The 24,769-nt window shown below is 27.8% G+C and overlaps 2 protein-coding genes across 2 annotated transcripts; one reads left to right on the top strand and one right to left on the bottom strand.

Moving 5' to 3' along the window:
- Nucleotides 1-10,041: 10,041 nt before the first annotated feature.
- On the bottom strand, nucleotides 10,042-17,813 carry LOC132947609 (H/ACA ribonucleoprotein complex subunit DKC1-like). Its single transcript, XM_061017895.1, has 11 exons — nucleotides 17,750-17,813; nucleotides 14,013-14,158; nucleotides 13,301-13,517; nucleotides 12,397-12,512; nucleotides 12,081-12,330; nucleotides 11,846-12,006; nucleotides 11,660-11,780; nucleotides 11,300-11,418; nucleotides 10,769-10,872; nucleotides 10,658-10,703; nucleotides 10,042-10,310 (listed from the first exon to the last, which is right to left on the bottom strand). The coding sequence occupies exons 1-11, from the start codon at nucleotides 17,811-17,813 to the stop codon at nucleotides 10,179-10,181; spliced, it is 1,476 nt and encodes a 491-aa protein (XP_060873878.1). The 3' UTR covers nucleotides 10,042-10,178.
- LOC132947917 (uncharacterized) lies at nucleotides 17,734-23,667 on the top strand. Its single transcript, XM_061018178.1, has 5 exons — nucleotides 17,734-17,947; nucleotides 21,218-21,403; nucleotides 21,483-22,345; nucleotides 22,749-22,859; nucleotides 23,401-23,667. The coding sequence occupies exons 1-5, from the start codon at nucleotides 17,914-17,916 to the stop codon at nucleotides 23,566-23,568; spliced, it is 1,362 nt and encodes a 453-aa protein (XP_060874161.1). The 5' UTR covers nucleotides 17,734-17,913; the 3' UTR covers nucleotides 23,569-23,667.
- The last annotated feature ends 1,102 nt before the right edge of the window (nucleotides 23,668-24,769 follow it).

Here is a 24,769-nt window from a genome sequence, read left to right as displayed (position 1 = left end):
TCAAGTCTATTGTTATGAAACCATATGATTTTATTTTAGTTTTTTTATCATATTTTTTACAATAAGTTCTATTAATTTCTTTAAATTTTTCTAAAGCTACATCTTCACTAATCAAATCGGACCATATTTTTTCAATATAATAATTTGATTGATTAAAAACAATTAAAACATTCAAATTATTTCTTATTGTTTTTATATCTACTGAAGTATAACTTTGTGTTAAATAAATAACACTAATATTCTTTGATCTTGATCTTATAAAATATTCAATTATCATGTCTTGTTTTTCTTTTAGAAAATCATCAAAAATCACTAAACTATTTGGTTCACAATCATCTACAGATATTATTTCATCATTAGAAAAATGTGTGTTTATAGAAGGTATATCATCAAATATTTTTTTTATTTTTTTATAGACGGGTTGCTCAATATTTTTTGTAAAAATATATAGATTGAAATAAGGAATCCAATAATTTATAATCAGATTATACAACAAGGTTGTTTTACCACAACCAGATGGTCCTATAATTAAAACACGTGAAGATAATTCAAATAAAGATTTTTTTTTATTTTCATCTTCAATAAAAAATTTTACTTTTACTTTATCCATTTATTTAAAAAAAAAATATATATTTGGTAATATAAATAAGAAAATGGAAAATATTTTAAATAAATATGATAATTATATAATAAATAGCCAATATGAAAGTTATATACCTCAAATCACAACAGAATTAAATAAACCAAACCGAAAAACAATAGTTATAGTAGATGGTAAAGATAAATTTCTTAATATTAAAAATTCAAAACTTTATTTATTACTTGAATATGTACAAGAAGATGGTACTAATTATACCACAAAATCTAATGTTATGTTATCTGATAATGGTGGAGCATTTCCGTTTCAAAAAGTTACAATTAAATTAAATAATAAAATTATAGATGAAAGTGAGAATACTGGAAGACTAAGTACAGTAAAAGGTTATATGAGTTATGCTGTTGATGGAAATGGTCCTACACAAAATTCAGGATTTCAATCTACATCTGAAGGGGGAGGAAGTGTCGAACTCATCATTCCTTTATCACACTTAGGTTTAGGATCAATGAAAGATATAAAAAATCCTCTTTACAATGCTAGATTTGAAATAATTTTTACAAGAAACACTGATGATAATGCATTGATTCTAGAAACAAACACTGAAGCTACAGCAGAGTCAAAAAATGTTAAAGCAAAACGTGGTAAAGTTAATATTTTAGAATTAAAAGTTCAAATGCAAACAATAGAATATGATGAAATAACAAAAATTCAAATAGTTGATGAATTAATTAAGAATCCATTTGTTTTAGCTTTTAAAAAATGGCAATGTATTGAATTCAGAAATCTTACTGGAAAAAATATAAGATGCGATTTATCACCTAATTATCGAAATAATGAACATCCATTGTTTGGTGTTGTTTTTTTTCAAAAAAACAGATTAGACAATCAAGATAGTAATGCTGCTTTTTTTGATGATTGTAATGTTGTAAATTATTCTTTTAAAGTTAATGGAAAAAAATATCCTAATGAATTGCAAAATCTTGATTTTAATGATATGAAATTTTGTCAAGCATATGAAGATCATATGAGTTATAAAAAAACCTATTATAAATCACATGAAGAAAATCCATTAATGTATTTAGATAAAAAAATGTTTAGAAAGAGACCATTTTTTGTTGTTAACATGAGTAGACACCAAAGTCAAATTGCGATCTCCAACTGTACAGTAATTTTAAACGTAGATTTCAGTCAAAATTTACCTGATAAAACAATTTGTTATATTTGTTTAATTTCTAGGTCAGTGTATACGTTTGATATTGAAAGAGGAATAGTTGATGAAAGTTTTTAAAAAAAAATCGTTCCATACTTTAATTTATCAAGATATTTTATCTTGAAAAAAAGTTTTTCGTATTTATTTTTTGATTAGATCAAGAACACCAATAAATTCTTCATCAAAATTAACAATATTACCTTTCAAATCTAAAATATAAATTTCTATTTTTTGAAACCGATTTTTACTCACTAGTCTATATATCATTTTATGAGGTTTAATCAAAGCACTATTAGAATTATATTGAAATAAAAATAAAACTTCATCATAATGAGATAGCTCATCAATGTCATGTGTAATAGATTCTTCAATTATATTACAATGTACTTCTAATATGTTGTTGTTATTATTTAATGATGAATTTTCTCCATAATGTGTATATATTGTATCAATCCCTCCTAAACTTAAATTTAAATCTTTATCAAATGAAAATAATCTTTTGTTGTTATTTTAATATAGTTATCATTATTTTCCAACTTCATAATCGAATTGAATAAGATATTTAAATGCTCAATTGAATTATTTCCTTTTAATTCAGTTTTACTATTTTTAGTAGAAATAATACCTTTAATATTTTTTATAAAACCTTGTGTATAAATCATTACTTTCTTTGTACCTATTATTTTATAAAAAATATCTGGTGCTACTTCGAATGAAGCAGGCCATCTTTTATTTATAGGGATTGCATTTATTATAAAATCTCCAATATAATCAATACCTAAACATTTTGATAAATATTCATCAAAACATAGACCGATTGAGGCTGAAATATTTATAAAACCATCAATTAATTCAAGAGTTATTTTAGGAAAATCGTAACAATTCATTAAATTTTCAATTTCATTTATTGTGTATATTCCTTTAAAAATTGTGTCCATTGGTATTTCACCATTTCTACCTAATCTAAATCTACAATCTTGTTCTATATTTATATAATTTTCATTAGAATTAGGATGATAAATTATTGGTTTACTACTAACCATTGAAAAATCAAATTCACTGTTTTCGAAACCTAAATATTTTTTTAATTTTTCATCTAAATTATAATAACAAGGAGATTTAATTGTAATTATATTAGTTTCATCAGAGAATGATATAATAAGTGGTTCTATTTCTTTGTTCAATTGTTCAATACTATATCTACCTGTTTTTATATCTATTATATTCTGTTTAATTGTTATACAACACTCTGATTCAATATTAATAAAATTGTTGCCTTTCAAAACTAATGAATAGAGACCTAAAAAATGATCACTATCATTATTGTGAATAGGTTTGTTTAAATGAATACAACCCTTTTTAACTTTTATAAATACCATTTATAAAAGTAAATTTATTTTTTTATTTAAAATCAAAATCATGTCTTGTTTTCCCATTCTTTAAAATTTTTTCACAATTATAAATAAGATTCAATTTTGTTTCCGAACATGTATTATACCATGTTATTTTGTTTTTTGAAAATTCATTTGTATATCTTTCTGGTAAATTTAAAATATATTCATCGTTTAATACAACACTTATTCTTTTTCCAAACTTTGTATAAATCATTATGAACTTATTTACTTTGTATGGTTTTCCTTGTTCCAAATCATTAAATTTTATAAATGTATATCCATTGTTCATTTTATTTAAAGCATCTTTAAAGTTTTCCATTTCCATTTCTTATTTATATTAGAAAATATAAATTTTTTTTATTTTCAATAATTTTTTTAAAAATTTTCTATTTAAAAAATTTTTTTCAATATAAATATAAAAAATGAACGAAACTATATATTGTCTTAAATGTAAAATTCAAACAAAAAATATTAATGCAAATAAAATTCAAACAGTTAATGGTAGATGGAGAATTTCATCAATATGTTTTAAATGTAACACAAATAAAAGTAAATTTATAAAAAATCCTACAATTGGACATAATATTTCCAATAAAAAATTAAATGACACAGATAGAATGATATTAGCTAAAGAACTTCATAAACCAGTTAGAAAAAAATTTCCTAAACGAAGAATAATTACTAATGGTATTGATGATTTATGGGCTGCTGATTTAGTTATAATGAGAAATTATTCTGATGAAAATGAGGGTTATTCTTATATAATAACTGTTATAGATACGTTTTCAAAATTTTCTTGGGCTTTAGAACTCAAAAAGAAAGATGGAATTAATGTTTCAGAAACATTTCAAAAAATAATAAAACAAGCTATATCACAAAATCATCAAGCACCAAAATTACTCCACGCAGATAAAGGTTTGGAATTTGAAAATAAACATTTTAAGAAAGTTTTGCAAGAATATGGAATTAAAATGTATCACACCCAAAATGAAGAAAAATCGTCAATTATTGAAAGATTTAACAGAACATTAAACAGTAAAATGAGATTACATTTTGAAGTTACAAATTCTAAAAAATGGATTAAAATTTTAAAAAGTTTAATATATGAATATAATTTCAAAGACATACATCGATCTATTGGTATGAGACCTTGTGAAGTAAATAAATCTAACGAAGATGATGTTTTTCATAAATTATTTTCTACAAAAAACAAACCTAAACCAAAAATTAAATTTAGTGTAGGTGATAGAGTAAGAATAACAGCTTCTAAAAAAACATTTGGTAATAAATATAGTAATAATTGGACAAAAGAAATATTTATAGTTAATGAAATTTTATACACAAATCCTATTACTTATAAAATTATAGATTTAAACAATGAAGAGATTATAGGGAGTTTTTATAACCAAGAGTTACAAAAAACAAAATTTTAAATGATATTTTTTAATAGAAATTATTCTATTAAAAAATTGAATGTAAAAAAAAAATAATATTTTATATAATAAAGAATGGATGGATTAAATAAAATTGAACCTTTAGTTAAAGAAATTGATATCAATAATAAAATGGATGTATTAAATAAAATTGAATCTTTAGTTAAAGAAAATGATAACAATAATAAAAAAAAATATCCTGCTAAAACTTGTGATAAATGTAATTTAACAGTTAAATACAGCAGTTGGTCTACTCATTTAAAATCTTATAATCATCAAAAAAATGATATAGATCAAACAGTTTTACCTTTTAGATTTAATAAAACATACAAGGGTATATCAATTAATCAATATAGACTAAAAAATTTTAATTATTTGAAATTAATGCGAAATAATATAAAAAGAAGTATAACAAAAAATAAATGTTATGTGAAATTTTGTGCTTTTGAATACTATGAAAATTCTGTGAATGTTAAATATAATCTAAATAAAATTCCAATTGATGGAAATATTTTCATTATTAGTCAAGGAGATGTTGATTTTGGAAATGGAAAGCCTTATGTTTCTAAACTATTACATTCACCAACTTGGTTAGAACTTTGTAAAATAGCTAATGAGCAAATTATTACAACAGGTGATTATACTCACCTTTTTCTAGATGATATTAAGTTTATTCAAGATTTAGGAAATATTAAAATATGTGAATTTAGTATGGGATCTTAATATTATTTAAATGTTATTTTTAATAAAAATTATTTTTATTAAAATATTGAATGTAAAAAAAAATAATATTCTATATAATAAATGGAATATATAAATAAAATTGAACCTTTAGTTAAAAGAAATGTTAACAATAATAAAATGGTTAACAAAACTTGTGAAAAATGTAACTTAACAGTTAGTTACAAAAATTGGTCTAGACATTTGAAATCTATTCGTCATCAAAACAATGATCCAGATCAAACAATTATACCTCGATTTAGAGGAACATACAGAGGTACAACAACAAAAAATGTAAGAACAAAACAAGAGAGAATACCAAAAACAGATAAAACTTGTGATATTTGTAAGCTAACAGTTAAATACAACAGTTGGTCTAAACATTTACAGTCTATTCGTCATCAAAATAATGGTATAAGACCAAGAATATCAAGAGAGATAATACCTAAATCACATAGAGTTTTTAATTTTAATGAAGAAATATTTGAAATAAACAACACGATTCGACCTATTTTAAAAAATGAAGAAACAGCATTTCAAAGTAGATTAAAAACTTATATTATCAAAAATAATATGGGTATTAAAGATATACAAACATTTTTAAATCGTTTAGATAATCCAGTTATAGGACAACTTAAACAAGAATTAAAAATAAAAAAAATAAAACAAACAAATTTAAAAGTAAATATTTGGTTGTATGCTATATATAAGAGAGGTACTAATAAAGAAAATATGGAATATGAGGAAAAAAGTTTTAAAACACCAAATAAAATTTTAACAAAAAATTCTAACTTAAATGATTTTTATACAAATACAAAAATTAAAATTGTAAAAGAAGAAGAAGATTTTATAATGAAAAAATCTCAATGGAGACTTCATGAAATTTTAAGTTTGGGAATAAATATAAATAAATATGTTCCTTTTAAGGGTTCTTCATATATTCCATTACCTAAAAACATTGGAAATAAAAAAGCTATTATAAATGTTAAAAATAAAGATGATAAATGTTTTCTTTGGGCAATACTCTCTGCCTTACATCCTGTTGAAGAACATGGAGAAAGAGTAACTAAATATAAAAAATGGGAACATGAATTTGATAAAGAATTTAAAGATATTGAATTTCCAGTAAAAATCACAGACGTTCCGAAATTTGTTAAAAGAACAAAAGATATTTCTATTAATATGTTTTGTTTAGATAACAAAGTAATTGTACCTTTAGAAATGAATGAAATCGAAAAAACTAATCATATTGATTTATTATATTTGACAGTGGATGATAAGGATAATAAAGGACATTATTGTTGGATTAAAGATTTAGGGAAACTAGTAGGAAGACAAAACACTAAAAATACTAAAAAAAGATTTTACTGTAAAATGTGTTTAAATAGTTTTGGTACAGAAAATATGTTAAATGAACATAAACATTATTGTACAAATAATAAAGCAGCTAAAATAATTCTACCAGAACCCTATAATAAAACTTTAGAATTTGAAAATTATAATCATTCATTAAGAGTCCCTTTTGTGATTTATGCTGACTTTGAATGTACACTTCAACCAATATATACTTGTCAACCAAATGATACAGAGTCTTTTACAAAATGTTATCAGAAACATATACCTAATAATTTTTGTTATTATATTAAATATAGTAATGGTGATTATAAACCACCTGTAAAATATTCTGGTCCAAACGTAGCTAAAGAATTTTATGAATGTATGAAAAATGAAGAAATACTTATTTCTGAAATATATGATAAAATAGTTCCTATGAAATCATTGAATGTAGAACAATTAAATAATTATAATAAATCTAATAAATGTCATATTTGTGAAAGATATTTATCAGATTTACCTCCAATGTTAGAGAAAAAATTTAAAATAATTAAAGACACTATTAAATATTATAAAAATACTGATGATGTTAAAAAATTTAAATTGTATGAAGATAAACTTAAAATAATTAAAGACGATATTGAATCTTATAAAAATACTGATGATGTTAAAAAATTTAAATTTTATGAAGATAAACTTAAAAATGAAATAGAAAATAAAAATAAAAATATGAGAAAAGTTCGGGATCATGGCCACTTAACTGGAGAATATAGAGGAGCAGCACATTCTATATGTAATCTTAATTACCAAAATCCTCGTTTTATTCCAATTGTTTTTCATAATCTTTCAGGCTATGATGCCCATCTATTTATAAAAGAATTTGGGAACAATACTGAAAAAATAAAATTGCTCGCAAATAATGAGGAAAAATATATTTCTTTTTCAAAAGTGATATCACGTGTAGTAACTAGGAATGGTAAAGACATAAAATTATCTACAGAATTAAGATTTATAGATTCATTCAAATTTTTACCTAGTTCTTTAGACAAATTAACAAATAATTTAAGAAATGATTCGAAATTAAATTTAAAAAATAAATTTAAAGAACTTAGTAAATATTTTCCTAAAGAACATTTAGATTTAGTTACTAGAAAGTTAGCTTATCCCTATGAGTATATGGATAGTAAAGAAAAATTTAATGAAACATGTTTACCTCCTATTGAAAAATTTTATAGTTCTCTCACTGATAAAAATATAACTAAAAAGGAATATGAAAACTCACAAAAAATTTGGAAAGTGTTTAATATACAAAATATGCGTGAATTCACAAGTTTATATAATATGATTGATGTTTTATTGTTAACAGATTTAATAGAAAATTTTAGAGATATTTCTTTAAAAAATTATAAATTAGATCCTATGTGGTATTTTACAACACCAGGATTTGCGTGGAATAGTATGTTAAGAATGACAAAAGTAAAATTAGATTTATTAACAGATGTCGATCAATTGTTGATGTTTGAAAATGGAATAAGAGGTGGTTTATCTCAATGTAGTCAAAGGTATTCAAAAGCAAACAATAAATACATGGGAGATATATTTAAAAAAAAAGAGGAATCAATATTTTTAGAATACTTGGATGCAAATAATCTTTATGGGTGGGCAATGAGTAAAGATTTACCTACTGGAGATTTCAAATGGGTTGATAATCTGAATGATTTTAATGTAATGAATATTTCTGATGAATCATGTAAAGGTTATATTTTAGAAGTCGATTTAACTTACCCTAAAGATCTTCATGATCTACATTCAGATTTCCCTTTAGCACCGGAAAGGCGTTTTGATGACAAAAAACTCCCAAAATTATTAACAACTTTGTATGACAAGAAAAAATATATAATACATTATGAAACACTAAAATTATATATTAATTTAGGTTTAAAAATAGAGAAAATTCACAGTGTTAGAATTTAGTCAATCTCCTTGGTTAAAAGTGCATATTAATTTTAATACTAATCTCAGATCAGAAGCTAAGAATGAGTTTGAAAAAGAATATTTCAAATTAATGAACAACAGTGTTTATGGACGTACTATGATGAATGTTCGAAATCATGTTGATATAAGATTATGTTCTAATGCAGTCCAACTAGAAAAATTAATTGCAAAACCAAATTTTGATCGAAGAACAATTTTTACAGAAAATTTAGCTGCAGTACATATGAAAAGATGTAAAATAACTTTCGAACAACCAATATATGTAGGAATGTGTATTTTAGATTTATCTAAAATGTTAATGTATGAATTTTATTATAATATTATAAAGAAAAAATATGGAAATAGAGTTAGATTGTTATATACAGATACAGATTCACTTATATTAGAAATAAAAACTAATGATTTTTATCAAGATATGAAAATTATGTTAGATCATTTTGACACTTCAGATTATCCAAAAGATAATATTTATGGTTTACCTTTAGTTAACAAAAAAGTCTTAGGCAAGTTCAAAGATGAATTGAATGGAAAAATTATGACTGAATTTATAGGTTTAAGATCTAAATTATATTCACATCGAATCTTAGATACTGAAAAAGAAATTAAAAAAGCTAAAGGTGTTAAAAAAAATGTTGTAGAAAATAAAATATGTTTTAATGATTTTGAAAATTGTTTACTAACAAAAAAATCAAAATATATTAAACAAAATTTATTTGGAACTAAGAAACATGATATTTTTACTGTAGAACAAAACAAAAAAGCTTTAAGTGTTTATGATGATAAAAGATTTATTTTGGAAAATTGTATTGATACATTAGCTTGGGGACATTATAAAATAAATATAGATAGAAATGATTTTGTAAACCATCTCAATACACTAATTAGAAATCAAAATCAAAAAGATTAGAAAAATAGATAATAATAACGCGTCCCCTATTTGGGTGCGCGTTAAATATCAATTTCTTTTTAATACATTTTTATTTTTAATAGAACAATTATATTAAAAAATATTTTAATTATTATTGTATTTAGATTTTCTTAAAAAATATTTGATATTTAACGTGGTCGGAATTTCCGGCCGCGTTTAAATATATAAGTTTTTTATACATTTTTGCATTTAGATTTTTATTTTAAATAGAACAATTCTATTAAAAAATATTTTAATTATTATTGCATTTAGATTTTCTTAAAAAATATTTTAAGAAATATTTCATTTGGAATTTAATTAATTAATTTCATAAGTTTTGCGAAAAATATTTTAATTATTATTGCATTTCAATTTTCTGATCTTTTTGCATATTGCTTTCTTTGTGATCTTTTATTGATATAATATGAAAATTGAAAACTGTCCCAGGACATACATTTATATACTACTTATATTATACATTTCTTCGTCAACAAACTCGATTATAACTATTTTTTAAAACAACAAATTACATTAAAACTTATTTTTTTATTTTTTTGTCAATCTTCAGTTGTCCAATTTTATACATTCAATTTTTTTCTTCAAAATCCAATTTGTCTTTCTTAATTGTCATTTCTTTCTTTGATTTCTTGTCTTTTTTTACTTTTATTGCATCCGTTATTGGAGACGCATCATCTAGTGATGTACTCTGTCGTTTTCTCTGAACATGTAAAGAATACAATACGTTAGCTAGGTATAATGATATCATTATAATATTATAAATATGTATACAGTCCCGTATCCACCCAGTAATTTTCACATGCAAATCGGATAAACTTAGCAGCAAGTTCAGAATGAAAAAAAAATATCATTCAATTATCTGAACAAAATAATATTTACAGTGAAATACTATGTAATGCACATTTGAGGATAAGTATTTATTATCTATTATAATATGCAAAACAAAAATGTTTTCTACTTTCAATAGTATCATTTTAACGAAAACCATAACAAATAATTGTACCATCTTCAACCATAAATTTATATATATATATTAATTTTAATTACTTTTCTACTTTCTTCACTTTCATCTTCAGTCTTCAGTTTTTCAATTCTATAACACACAAAATACAATGCATTTTATAAGCATACAAATAAACCAACTTGTTTATAACTTACGGCTCCTTGTAAAATGTTTGATTCCAATTGTCTGGAGTATTCTCATTTGGTTTACCGTATTTATCGAATAAGCCATCTTTTATCATGCTCTTTTTAGTACTAGCCTAAAAAAGACCAAAACTGTAATAGATATTGGAAAATGATTGTATACAAAATATTATACATTATATTATAATGATTATAAGAACATTTTTTTTTGCAAGGGTCAAAATTTATAAATTGTTACACAATTTGACATAAGACAACTTAGACAATACCAATTAATGTAAAAGCATTAAATAGAAGTGGCAGATAATAATACTTCATAACTTTATAATTGTTCCTTTAAGAAATGTATAGGCTTCAAAATTGGGAGAACTGTAATTTATGAAACCCTAACATATCAAGTTATATAAGTAGGATAGAAGATGATTGACTGTAGTTTCCTGTTTGTGTACAACATATCACTTCACACAACACCACATCACTCAAACATTAATGAATCAAATAATTTGTGTGATTATTATAATACGAATAATATTAATATTGTACCATTAATCCCAGTCCCCATTTACGAGGATAGGTATCTCGATCCATTAATACTCTTTTGATTTTGGCAATAATACCATGATCACAACTTGAAATTGTAGCTGTTGTCATCAATGCAACACCTATTTAGTAGCAACAAAAGATAATAAATAAATATTTTTAAACTTAGTATATAAGACTCAATAAAAAAAATATGCAATATAAAATTAACTGTTAAACATTAGTCAATAATATATTACGTATTTTATATTAATTTATAAGTACAAGTACAATTATTTAAAATAATTAAGTTATAATTTACTTACACAATATATTTTTTTAAATAACTAACTTAAATAATATTTAATGAAACTACTCAATTACCTAAAGCCACAGCTTCTCCTTTAGAGGAAACAATGACAATTTCCATATTTAGTTCAATACCATCATCATACCGTAATAATCCAGGCAACATAATTTTAGCTCCATAACAAATTGCATTTATCTACAATGAGTTTAAATTAAATTATGAAAACATAATTGAATATTTGTGGTTTTTTTAGTACTTACGGCACTATCTTTAAAAAATACACGTTTGTAATTTGTTAGTATGCCTTCAAGGGGTCTAACTACTCTTCTTAAATAAGATTCATCTTTATTATTCTCAAACATCCACTGTGCATCCAAAACATCATGTAATGTTGCAAGGCCTTCTTCTTCGCTTGTAATACCTTAGGAAATACAACAAACAAATAAAATTGGACTTCTGAAATAAAAATGTCTGATTATTTAATTTAAAATTTACCAGAACGGTTTCTTCTAAGTTCTATCATTTGGCCTCCAGTTCCCAACATTAGACCCATATGAATACATAGTGTTCTTACATAAGTACCAGCTTCACATTTTATCCAAAATACTCCTATATTTGCTTCCATGTCATAATTCAATAGTTTATTTTCATATATAGTACGAATACGCAATTGACGTTTTACAGCTGTAATTAAAGGGGGGCGCTGGAAAAGAGCTCCGCGCAAAGATTCCAGTGTTTTAGTAATCTAAATTACAAACAATAATGTAATTTACTCATTTTTCAGAAATAATAATATAATAATAATACCAACCTGAAAAATGCTTTCAATTGGACTATGCAGATTAAATACAGAAATATATTCTTTTCCACTTGATTGTTGTGATTTAACAAGCCGTGTTGCTCTTTCAATACAAACAACCAATACACCTGTAGAATAATAAAAAAAAATTGTTCATAAATCATTATAAGTTATAATTTTAATACAAAATAGATACTTAAAAAACTGAAAAATTTTTTTAAAATTTGTTAAACTTCTATTAAATGTTATTAATTATTTCTCTTGTACTTTTGAAACATTACAATTTTAAAGAATAAAAACATTTTGCAAGTATAATTATTATTCAGTTAGGTACTTGCATTTTTAAATTATGTTATTATTTAGAGCATTCTATTAAAATGTTGTAATATATTTTATCCATTAAGGCGTGGACTTGATCCATGAATCTTATCTTATCTAACACAATATGATTATGTTGGTGTATAAAATAGTTTCTATAAAATATATGAAAAAAAATGTTTATTAAATGATGTAATAGGTGAAGCTAATAACGAAAATACTTTAAAAAACAATGAAACTATAGAAATAATGTTAAATAGTGAATTAAATATGGCGATAAAGATATTGTGAAATAAGTTTTAATAAAGACCATGCTAAAGTAAAATGGTATGATATGTATTTGATGAATTACACACGGCTTTTAATTGGTCACTCAAAAGTATATTATTTATAAATATATAATAATGTATAGAAACAAATGCTACGATACATCATAATGGTGCAATGTATCACATAAATGTGATAATACCATGATACTTTATCATGATAAAAACAATTATGATATTATACAATTTAATTATTTATTTAATCAATTAAATTATAAAGTAAATGCAGAGAAAACTAAAAGGTTTTAAAAAATAAAAAATTGATTAGATACCTGAAGTTTTTGGATCTAATGTTCCAGAATGACCAGTTTTCTCAACTTTTAACATTCGCTTAATCCAAGCAACTACCTCATGTGAACTTGGATTGGATGGTTTATCCAAGTTAATATAACCAGCTTTAACGTATTCTCTAATTTCTCTTTGCAGGGGATTTGATCCAAATGGCAACGGAGTGTAATGATTTGTGCGGACATTCATATTATCAAAATGCTGCAAAAAAAGTTATATTATAAAATAGTGATTGTTTAAATAATATTTTTGAATGGTTTAATGCATGGAACAAAAACTTTCCTGTCTCTAAACTTATAACAATTCTTCTACATAAAATAAAAAGTTACTTATGTTATTGTAACACCAAAAAAAAATGGAAAATATCATGAAACAAAAAGGTTAGTCCTCTTAATATACAGGTATAAAAAGTTTTTAATATAAAATTCAACAAACTAATCAACTAAAGAAATTTTAGTTAAAAATATTTATTGTCAAATACATGTGAAATATTTAAAACTAAGATTGTAACATTTGAATATTACCAACTTCACATGAAAATCATTTGGTAATATAGAAGTTCCAAATTATTTAGATAAGGATTTATATCAAAAAATAAATATAGTTAACAATTGATTAATGATTACCATTCTTAAAATAACATTCAATTTAGTACAATATTTTAATAAATATTACGTAATTAGTGCTAATATCTACCTTCAAAAGCAAAGGCCATTTTGAAGAATCAATCGTAGCAGCCTTTACAGAAGGTTTTATAAAAAAGGGGATTTCAGCCTGGAGTTTGCCCAAGGATTTTTCATATGCCAATCCTTTAGATTTTCTATTTATCTTTTTTATAACAACTGGTAACACACATAAAAAAAAAAATAAAAGTTATACTTTAAATTATGTATAAAAAATCAATTATTTAATGATCAAATGAAAAACATGGTCTGTATTGCTAGTGTAAATTACAAATAATATATATTTAAAAAAAATTATCACTGACACAAATTTGTGAATTGCACTAAATCAGCTGTGGCCTCCCAAAAATGCAGAATAAAGATTATAAAAAATATGTAATAAACGACAGATTAACTTTAAAAAAATTGTAGCGCCTTTAAAATTTAAAAACCACTTTGCGCCTATGCAACACACTCAAACTTTTAATTTCAATAATAACATATTATTGTATTATTACAATAATAAATATTAATATCAACAACCAATGGCCTCCCCTCCCATCATTCATATTTTTTTTATAATATTGATTTTATATCAGTATGTCCATAGAATATAAAGAATAAGTATATAAGTAGGTATATAATATAATATAGATGGCATAGATAGTAGATAAGTTTAAACACTATAAACTATCTTTTAATAGTAAAATAATTATTGTAATCTTCACATATTATAATATTGTGTATAATAAAAAAATGTACCTATAAATATTGAACATATCTGTGATAATCATCAGCTACTCTTTAACTATTCATGCCGATTGCAAGCCGTCCAAGTTAGAGATATTTTATACTAAACTGTTGTACGATGTTCACTCGCGATAATACAGACTACTTTTTATTAAAAAAAATCTCTTAGGAGGATGAAAGTTGTAGATTGGACATAACAATACCTAATAATAAAAATATTTACCTTATATTCCTTAAGTTGTTATTGATAATTTATTATAAATAAAAAGTTATTATATATTTTATTCATTTCAGCAGGATGTATTTAGTATTAAACGTGATCATATTATAATACAAATTGTTTCCATTTTTCTTATAGTGAAAACAATCCAAATTTAATTTTTAGAAGTGTTTTTATACTCCTCCCCCTTTTAAAAATTCTGGGTACGCCACTTTCAAGAACACCGGTGAAGTATTCGGTGCATTAAAATATTATGTTGGTGAGGAAATTAAAACACAGTACGGAAATCACGTAGTTGCGTACCAAAAATTTTGACGGGACGATTATTCGGTACAAGTCCGATACCGTCAAATAATTGACCAAAAAGAATATTTTTGGTACTTACAGGTGCCGTCTATTTTAAAAAATGGTATTTGAATTGCAATTTATATCGGAGAACGGTAGTCGGTAAACAAAAGTCGATGGATAAGCGGGAAAGTGGTACAACGACCACGACGTCTGAAGACTACAAGGTTTTTAGATTAAACTCGGTATAGTCTAAAAACCTTATGAAGAATGAAGATCTGAATTGCACTAAATAGTAAATAATAAGCAACGAACAGTAGTCGTGCACTGTGCAGTGAACAATTTGATCGATACAATAATAAATTATTCAAGCAATTCCACATTGATAATAAAGATTTTTGTTATCAATCGGTTTCTAAAATATTAACACCGTGCGTCGTTTGTTCGTGGATCGCGTTCAGGCACGACCAAAGTACTCCCACGTCAAGTTATCCTTATGACGGAATATGCGGAACCTGTTCGTGTTTGCTCTCGTCGTCTGGTTCGGTGAATTAGCGTGTTAGTACGACAAAATAAACAACAACTTCTTTATTATAATTATTGTGTTGTGTTTAATTATGAAATGTAGTATTTTCTAAACCTCAAACAGTTTTAAGTTCTTTCTATAAATCACAATTACATAATGCTGTCGTTTATTTTACCATAGTATCGTAAGTCGTAGTCTACGATAGCACGGCGCTTTTGAAAACTACTGGACAATTATTTTTGATCCCCCAAAATTACCAACTAGATTCACTTTCTTATCAGAAAAGTTGTTGAAGAAAATCCAAGCACTTTTACTGTCCTAAAAAGTGATGAGTGATGACAGACAAAAACAAAATTTTTAAAAAAACACAGATTATTGTAAAATCAATACATTCATCGCTCCGATCAGAATCTAAAATTAGAGGAAACGACTTTAGACTTGTTTTTAAAATATACGTGTAGGTACACGAAGTTTGTGTATTTGATGTTCACAAGTAATTGATTCCTTTAATTAATATTCCACGAATAAAAATTATATTTATTAAACAATATTACACTTCATAATATATTAATGTTTATAACTACTATTTACTATTTATTCAGTATTGACAATAATAACACAAGCAACAATTTAATAATATAGGCTATAATAAGCTTCGATTTTTGAGATCAGCATCTTTTTTGATAGAAAATTGAACCTAGTTGGTACTTTTGGGAGGTAAAATTTGAAAATTCCAAGTAGTTATAGAAAGCGTCAAGAAAATCAAAACAAAGTGAAAGAAATGTGATCATTTTTACGCAAAACCAATTTTTGAGTAAATCTTTTTTATTTTTTTGGTGTAACTCAAAAATTATTAATTAATAGCCTTAGACCACTGAAATTTTTACCAAATATTTTTAAATAATTTTTTAAAAATTTATAAAAAAAATTGTAACTATACCGATGCCCCAGAAAACCGTGATCTAGATTCCGGGTGCCAGGGTAACGTTAACCCAGCACCCGAAACATTAAATAATTAAAATTTCAACTTGAAAACCGATTGATATTATATAATTTTTTATGTAACAATTTGTAACCACAAAAAAATGTTGTAACCAAACCAGTGCCCCGGAAAACTGCGATCCGAATTCCGTGTAAGGGTAACGTTACCTCAGCACCTGAAACATCAAATAATTAAAATTTCGAATTTCGATCGTGGTTTTCAGGGGCACTGGTTTCGTTACAATTTTTTTTATTATGGTTACAAATTGTTACATAAAAGATGACATAATACCAATCAGTTTTCAAGTCGAAATTTTAATTATTTAATGTTTCGGGTGCTGGGATGCAATTACCCTGGCACAGAATTTGGATCGCGATTTTCCGGGGCACCGGTTTGGTTACAACATTTGTTTTGTGGTTACAAATTGTTACTTAAAAGATTATACCAATCGGCCGTTGGATCCCGCCACACACCGCCAAAGAGAGTCACCTGAAAGGTGGGTCGGGGGAAGTACGGATCGTACCTCGCTGAGAGGCTATCTAGCCGCTGACTGGTTCCGTACTTGTCCGGACGATATCACATCGCTCACGCACGCGCACAGTGTCTACGCCTAACCAACACACACACACAAACACACACACACCTAAACACCGCAAACTCGCCAGCGCGCATACTGTGGCACGCAAACTCGCACATTGACGCTCGTATACACAAGCACACTCACGCACACGCACTACAGGCGCCTGATATTATGTCGAGTGATTTCCGCAACCCGACGACCGACCACCGTGCCGCCGCATCCTACGAACAGGCAGTCACTGACACATCGAGTTTATTCATTCATTTGTGACTGGACACCGCCTGCTGTAGCTAGTTTTCTGATACGTCAGCATCGCTCCACGGTTCCCGTCATTCCTGAATTACCCACCGCTGCCATTGCATGACGCGTCGGGCATCCATTCATCGAATAATATTATCGACATAATATTATTGTTGTATAATATTTACACGCAAAGTTGACGCCGCCGCCGGTTTTTCGTCGATTATTATTTCCCGCCACCGCCAACGGCATTATATTTTTATCGAATAACGTAATTTGTCGTCTCCCTCTCCCGCCAACCGTCAAGCGACCGGCGACTGTCACTTCAATTCAACAAAACTCCATTTTAATAATGGCTTCTGTTGTCAACGAACCAGCGGAACAAGGTAACGATTATAAATAAATTATAAGGTAACGTAATTTTTTTTCAATGTTTGATGTGAAACACAATATCTAATACGTTGGTCCGAAGCGAGGCTAGCTGTTGACGTGGTGACTGAGTAATATTGTTGTTGTTGCATTGTCTTTTCTCTACGTTGGCTTATACATATTGTTGCCTTAGATCATTTATAAATTAAAATTCATAGAGCTCCTGCTTAAATATTTGAATCCAACATATGTGGGCAATATATATCACGTATTCACGTACACGATTGGTACAAACGTTATCATGCGCAATTTATGTCATCGCTAGTAAAGTTATATAGTATATATGATATTTATGCGACGAGTACTGACACGCATGCGCAATAGAAATCAGTCCCGCAACTCGACAATAATGGTGTATTCAACACTTAGTACCTACACTCTTATAATGTGGTAGCACTATCCATAGTATAATTTTATCTAAGGTTATTGCGTACGATAATTGTTATCTGTTGTTATAATAATATTGTGGCGACTATTGTCCCACAACACTTACTCCCACTGTCGTATGGCGTCACTATGCCCACTCACCCACAGTCTCACGGCGTTCGCCCACAGTTACGCACCGTTCGCAGTACAATCGAGCAGCTCGGACGAACGTCTCCACGCCATGGAGGCTGCAATACTCTCATTGACCACCCAAATCTCCAATCTACTCACCGCCCAGCAGCCCCGTAACAATTCCGGATACAGAAGAAATCGCACACTCAAAACAACCCTAAATGGTGTAGCTATCATAATCGGCGCGGACGCTAGGCATTGCAAGTCGCCGTGTTCACTTAGGTCAGAAAACTAGCAAGCACGACGGTCACAACCACGTCCACCGCCGCGAACCACAGCTGTCGCGTGTTCGTCACCGACACACGCTCCGGCCGACAGTTTTTGATTGACTCCGGAGCCGACATCTCGGTTATCCCACCTATCGCTGGTCATCGCGCCTCGTCAGATTTGGTTCTCACCGCCGCTAACGGCATTCGGATCCGCACATACGGACCCTAAAATCTACGTCTCGACATCGTCTCAACATCGGCCTCGCACGTTCTTTCCCGTGGCGTTTTGAGATGGTGGACGTCTCCCGTTCTATTATTGGTGCCGATTTTTTAAAGTATTACGGTCTGTTACTTGACGTACGCAACCGCCGTCTAGTCGACCAAGATTCGTCCACTGCTATCAAAACCAGCATCACAAATGTACAAGGTTCAGATATTTGTTCGATAGTTCACCCACGGCGCTGGACGTACATTATCGCCGAGTTCCCGGCAGTTCCGCGTGAATCACCGGTCCCGAGTAAGTTCACACTACGGAGCAGACGTTGTACACCACCGGACCACCGTTATTCGCACGTCCACGCCGCCTGCCGCCACACCAGTATAACATCGCGAAAAATGAGTTCGCATACATGTGCCAGAAATGCATATGCCGGCCGTCGCCCTTGGGCCAGTCCCTTGCTGCTCATGGCCAAGAAGGACGGTACTTTTCGCCCATGTGGCGATTATCGGCGGGTGAACGCGGTCACGAAACCAGACAGGTACTTTCACATTCACGATTTTGCCACCAACTTAGCGGGTCGAACTATTTTTTCAAAACTAGACCTTTTACGCGCTTATAACCAAATTCCCATTGCTAAGGACGATATTCCAAAAACCGCGGTCACGACGCTGTTCGGTTTGTATGAGTTTCCAGTAATGTGTTTTGGACTCAAAAACGCGGCACAAACTTTCCAGCGTTTCATAAATGGCGTTATCCAAGGTTTGGATTTCGCATTTGCCTACATCGACGATGTATTAATCGCTTCCGCCACCGCCGACGAACATATGACCAACGTGCGTGAAACGCTTCAACGCTTGCAGCGCGCCGGTGTTACTATAAATCCGGGCAAGTACGTGTTTGGTGTTTCGCAGCTCACTTTTCTCAGTCACTTGGTTAACCAACACGGATACAAGCCACTTCCAGAACTGGTGTCCGACATTCATAAGTGGCCACTACCGTCAACCAAAAAGGGACTACAAAAGTTGTTAGGTTCAGTCAACTTTTATCACCGGTTCATTCCGCACGCCACGCACAAGCCCCGTTGTACGCGCTCGTGTCTACTGTACGAAATAAGGACGGCCCGCTAGTTTGGAACAAAGACACTCGCGAAGCGTTCGAGAGGTGCAAAAAAGCTCTTGCAGACACGGTTACGTTTGCACATCCGAGGCACAGCACACCGTTGAGATTAAGTACCGACGCATCCAGTACGGCGACGGGAGCGGTTTTGGAACAACTTTCGGACAGTATCTGGCAACCGTTGGGATTTTTCTCACGCAAATTATTACCCACGCAAACTCGCTACAGCACCTATGACCGGAAACTACATGCGGCCTACCAAGCAGTCAAGCATTTTTTTCACACTATCGAGGGCAGGATCACTACTCTCTGTACCGACCACAAGCCTTTGTTGTACATGTTTACGACAAAGACTGACAAACATAGCGATCGACAGTCACGCTATATAAGATTTTTGGCGCAGTTCGTGCATGTTGTTGAGCAAATTGACGAGACCCGTAATGTAGTTCCGGACGGTTAGGTTAGGTGTTCCGCAACTATCCATAGAAAAATTTTATCCAAGGTTATTGCGTACAATAACTGTTATCTGTCGTTATAATAATATATTATATTATGTCCAATCCATGTTTTTACTATCGATGAACCGTGCTCAGCTCGCATACCTATAGCATTATTGTTATTAACTTTGAATCGGTACCGAGATAAAGAGTTATTAATAATTATTTTTCAAAAATATACGTATTCTTTATCACGATGCCATGTGGTTACATTTATCATGCCCTTATTATATTGATAATAAACTAGATTGCTAACTACTTTATATAGACAAGCATGTATGTGTACAAGATAAGTACTCGATACCTAATTACTTAATTAGAGGTCAAAAAATGTAATACAAGGTTGTTATTCAAAAAAGAATAACTGAAGATACATGAAATTTATAGCATAATATGTTTATTTTATAATTTTCTATAATTGATTAGACTTTCAAAATATTTTGACTCGTATTGAGCTGTTTACTGATATTTTCAATTTATTCAATATTTATTGATTTTTAGTAAGCATGGATTTCAGCAAAATTGTATGAAAAAAAAAAGAAATATTTTCTTGTCATCTATTTTCTAAAATATTATATATCCTATAATTGTATTATATTAAAACATAATTTTATAATTAAATTACAGTGGTAGTTATTAAAACCGAAGATGACGAAGATTCTGAAATTGATGCTATGGCTCGTAAATTGAAAGAAAAATATAAGCAAAACGCAACAGCTGCAGCAAAACAGAAGGCTGCTCCTCCAGCTATCAATAAAACAAATAAGCAAGAAATATTAACTGAAGATTGTGTATACATTGAGAGCATAAAAGGTAAGTTATTAGGAATTAATTCATGTTTTGGAATGTCCTATGAAAACACTAAATAATATGATCTTTTATAAATATATAGGTGTCTTTGCTTGGATGAAAATTGGAGGATTCTACATACCCTATATCTTTCGAATAATTAATGGTAAACATTTGAAGTTTGTATCCGTACGTATGGCTGAAACTCAGCTACTCAGCCAATATATAAATTATTTGCATGCAGATAATATGTATAAATGTACAGCAATAAAAAGTTATTTTATCTCTGATTATGAAGCTAAGTTATTAAATGAGATCAACCAAAAACATGCTGACTGTGGATATGGAAAAGAAATATTTGTCGCAGGAAAAGATTTTATCGTCACTTTAGAAGATGTTCAAGAATTTAATACATTCATGGACATATGTTATAAAAAAATAGTGGGCAATATTACTCCAGACAATAATGAAAAATGCGGATTTATATATATTAACTCTGATTCGGTTGTACCCGAGGTTGTACCATATTGTACTATAGATGGTAAAAAATTTGTTCCAATATTTTACTTTGAGGGCCAAACTAAACATTTCATGTCTCTAGCTGTAAAAATAGAAAATTGGAACTTGGCCTATGTCAAGTTCTGTTGTAATGTTGTTCAGGGTATCAAAAATGAGTTTCTTGATAGTGACTCTTGTGAAATGCTCAATCTTGATGATATTAAGAATTTTTATTCGCCAGAAACAAATTTTATAGAATTTTGGCCAACTTTTGTTAATATACAACCCGATATTAATCAGTTATCTAATCGTGTCAATACACCTCGTGCCTGGTTTAGAGCACCCCCTGAAGTAGTACCTTCTGAAAATACTATTCCTTGTACATTAATAGAAGTAGCACCACCAGTACCACATACTATTCCAGAGAACAAGAACACCTATCAAAAGAAAAGGCCAGTGAACCAAATGGTATGAATTATGTACTTGGTATATTAAATTGATTTATATTTTTGGTTTTATAAATAAATGTTTGCTTGGGCTTTCACAATGTATTCTAATTTATCGTTTATTTTATGTTTACAATTGTTCTTAGTACATAAAAATATTAAATATTAATAAATACTGGATCTATAAATAAAAGTTTCTATCAATTGATAATTATATATTTTGTTCCTTACACAATAATATATAAAAAGGGAAAGTGGTTTAACGGATTTTAAAATATAATATAATTTAATATAATTTTCTTTTATTTGTTTAATTTAATTATACTTCACAATGGTGATGGTGTCATACTTACATTTCAATAAACCAATTTTTTTTCTATGATATGTAAACCTGTAATCTCAATTAATAAATAATGTTTTTATAGATTAATTCATATACCAATCAGCCTCAGACTCAGACTCAGCCTCCATCAGCAGTTCGTATCTACTATGTTGCAAGAAGAAATCGAAGTATTGTTCCCCAGTGCTATAATACGGTACTTATTTTTTAACTTTTTTAACTTTTTATCTCCTTTCTCTACACACCTCAAATAGAAATACTTAACCGATTATCTGTAGTTCAAAGCTCACACTGTAAACTATTTTTGATTTTATATTTCTGTCAACATTAAAGAAAAAACCTTTTTATATTTTTATTTAATAAAAACAATCTATTTTTCATTCCTCAGTTGATAATTTAACAATTAAACGTTTTTTTTTTACATTTTCTTTATATTACATGTATTGTTCCGTATGATATGAAAATAAAATTAACTTAACTGCATGATAATTATACTTAACCATAAAAAGTTAAGTTACAACAATAAAAATTTGAACTAAATAAGTTAAAAACAAAAAATTACTTTTTAACTTAACTTTAATTGTTTGACAAGTTAATGCCAACCTTAAATTAACTTAAGATGAGTTAATTATTACTATAAAATTGCTCCCCTTTGCTATTAATACTGCTTTAAGGGTTATATAATAAATATTGGTAAATCAACAGTTTTGTATATTACTTTTTTATTGGATTTTCAGGGTTCTATGTCTCAAGGTAGTAGTTTGCGAAACGTTGCGAGTCATGTTGCACCATCGCTTTTAGTCCGTTCTGCCGTACATACCAATACGGCACCAGTATTGAATAATGTTGGGCCAATTGTAATTGCTCCACCAAATGAAATAATTGACTTGACAGGTCTTGATTGATATTGATAAGTACCTTTATATTTAAAACAAGTATATTATATTTATTCACAAAAATAGCATGTGCATCACTTCAGCCAATTTTGTATAACATAGATAAGTTAATAATGTCCAATAAATAAACATAAGATACTATGGATCAAACTTTAAATTAATAATACGATAATTTTATTGACTATGTTTTACATAATTGTTTTGTATTTAAATGTTACTGACCATTATATTAGATATTAGTATCTGTAGGCTGATGATTTAAATTTGTGTAGTTTTTCTTTTAAATAAATGTGTGTAAAGAATTTATAATTAGTACCTACTTGGTAATAACATTAATTTTTTTTAACTTAATATTTGTGGAATAATTTTCAACTCCTTACAATAATTGTTTCAATATTTATTATTTGATCAATATCAATAATGCAATAAATAACGGGGCTGTATGTTATTAAAAGAAATACAGAGTAGTATTAACACAATAAATTACTATTTAGACTTGGGTATTTGGTATATAAAATACAGAATAATTTTTTTTTTTTAATTATTTATAATATTATGTGTATAATACTTATGTTCGTTTGTATAACATAGATAAGTAGATAATGTCCAATAAATAAACATAAGATACTATGGATCAAACTTTAAATTAATAATATTATAATTGTATTGACTATGTTTTACATAATTGTTTTGTATTTAAATGTTACTGACCATTATATTAGATATTAGTTTCTGTAGGCTGATGATTTAAATTTGTGTAGTTTTTCTTTTAATTAAATGTGTGTAAAGAATTTATAATTAGTACCTACTTGGTAATAACATTATTTTTTTTTTAACTTATTATTTGTGGAATAATTTTCAACTCCTTACAATAATTGTTTCAATATTCATTATTTGATCAATATCAATAATGCAATAAATAACAGGGCTGTATGTTATTAAATTAAATGCAGAGTAGTATTAACACAATAAACTACTATTTAGACTTGGGTATTTGGTATATAAAATACTGAATAATTTTTTTTAAAATTATTTATAATATTATGTATTTAATAAACTTATGTTCGTTTGTATTTAATAAATAAGTAATATACCTTTAATATATAATATATATAAATATATATACTATTATACTAGCTGACCCGACAAACATTGTTTTTCCGTATAAATTATTTCTAATTAATATTTTGGTAGTCAAATAAAAAATAAC

The sequence above is a fragment of the Metopolophium dirhodum genome, chromosome 6 (genome assembly GCF_019925205.1).
Source record: "Metopolophium dirhodum isolate CAU chromosome 6, ASM1992520v1, whole genome shotgun sequence".
Taxonomy (NCBI): Eukaryota; Metazoa; Arthropoda; class Insecta; order Hemiptera; family Aphididae; genus Metopolophium; species Metopolophium dirhodum.
Note: the sequence above shows the minus strand (reverse complement) of the source record. Positions and strands in the feature narration are given on the sequence as shown.

What these genes read in the sequence shown, in the direction of transcription:
- LOC132947609 (XM_061017895.1), bottom strand. Translation starts at nt 17,813, where the DNA reads ATGCCGTTGGCGGTGGCGGGAAATAATAATCGACGAAAAACCGGCGGC. An exon ending in ATTAGATCCAAAAACTTCAG is followed by an intron (nt 12,513 to 13,300) that starts GTATCTAATCAA and finishes ATTATTCTACAG; the next exon opens with GTGTATTGGTTGTTTGTATT. An exon ending in ACTTAGAAGAAACCGTTCTG is followed by an intron (nt 12,007 to 12,080) that starts GTAAATTTTAAA and finishes GTATTTCCTAAG; the next exon opens with GTATTACAAGCGAAGAAGAA.
- LOC132947917 (XM_061018178.1), top strand. Translation starts at nt 17,914, where the DNA reads ATGGCTTCTGTTGTCAACGAACCAGCGGAACAAG. An exon ending in AAAGGCCAGTGAACCAAATG is followed by an intron (nt 22,346 to 22,748) that starts GTATGAATTATG and finishes ATGTTTTTATAG; the next exon opens with ATTAATTCATATACCAATCA. An exon ending in TTCCCCAGTGCTATAATACG is followed by an intron (nt 22,860 to 23,400) that starts GTACTTATTTTT and finishes TTGGATTTTCAG; the next exon opens with GGTTCTATGTCTCAAGGTAG.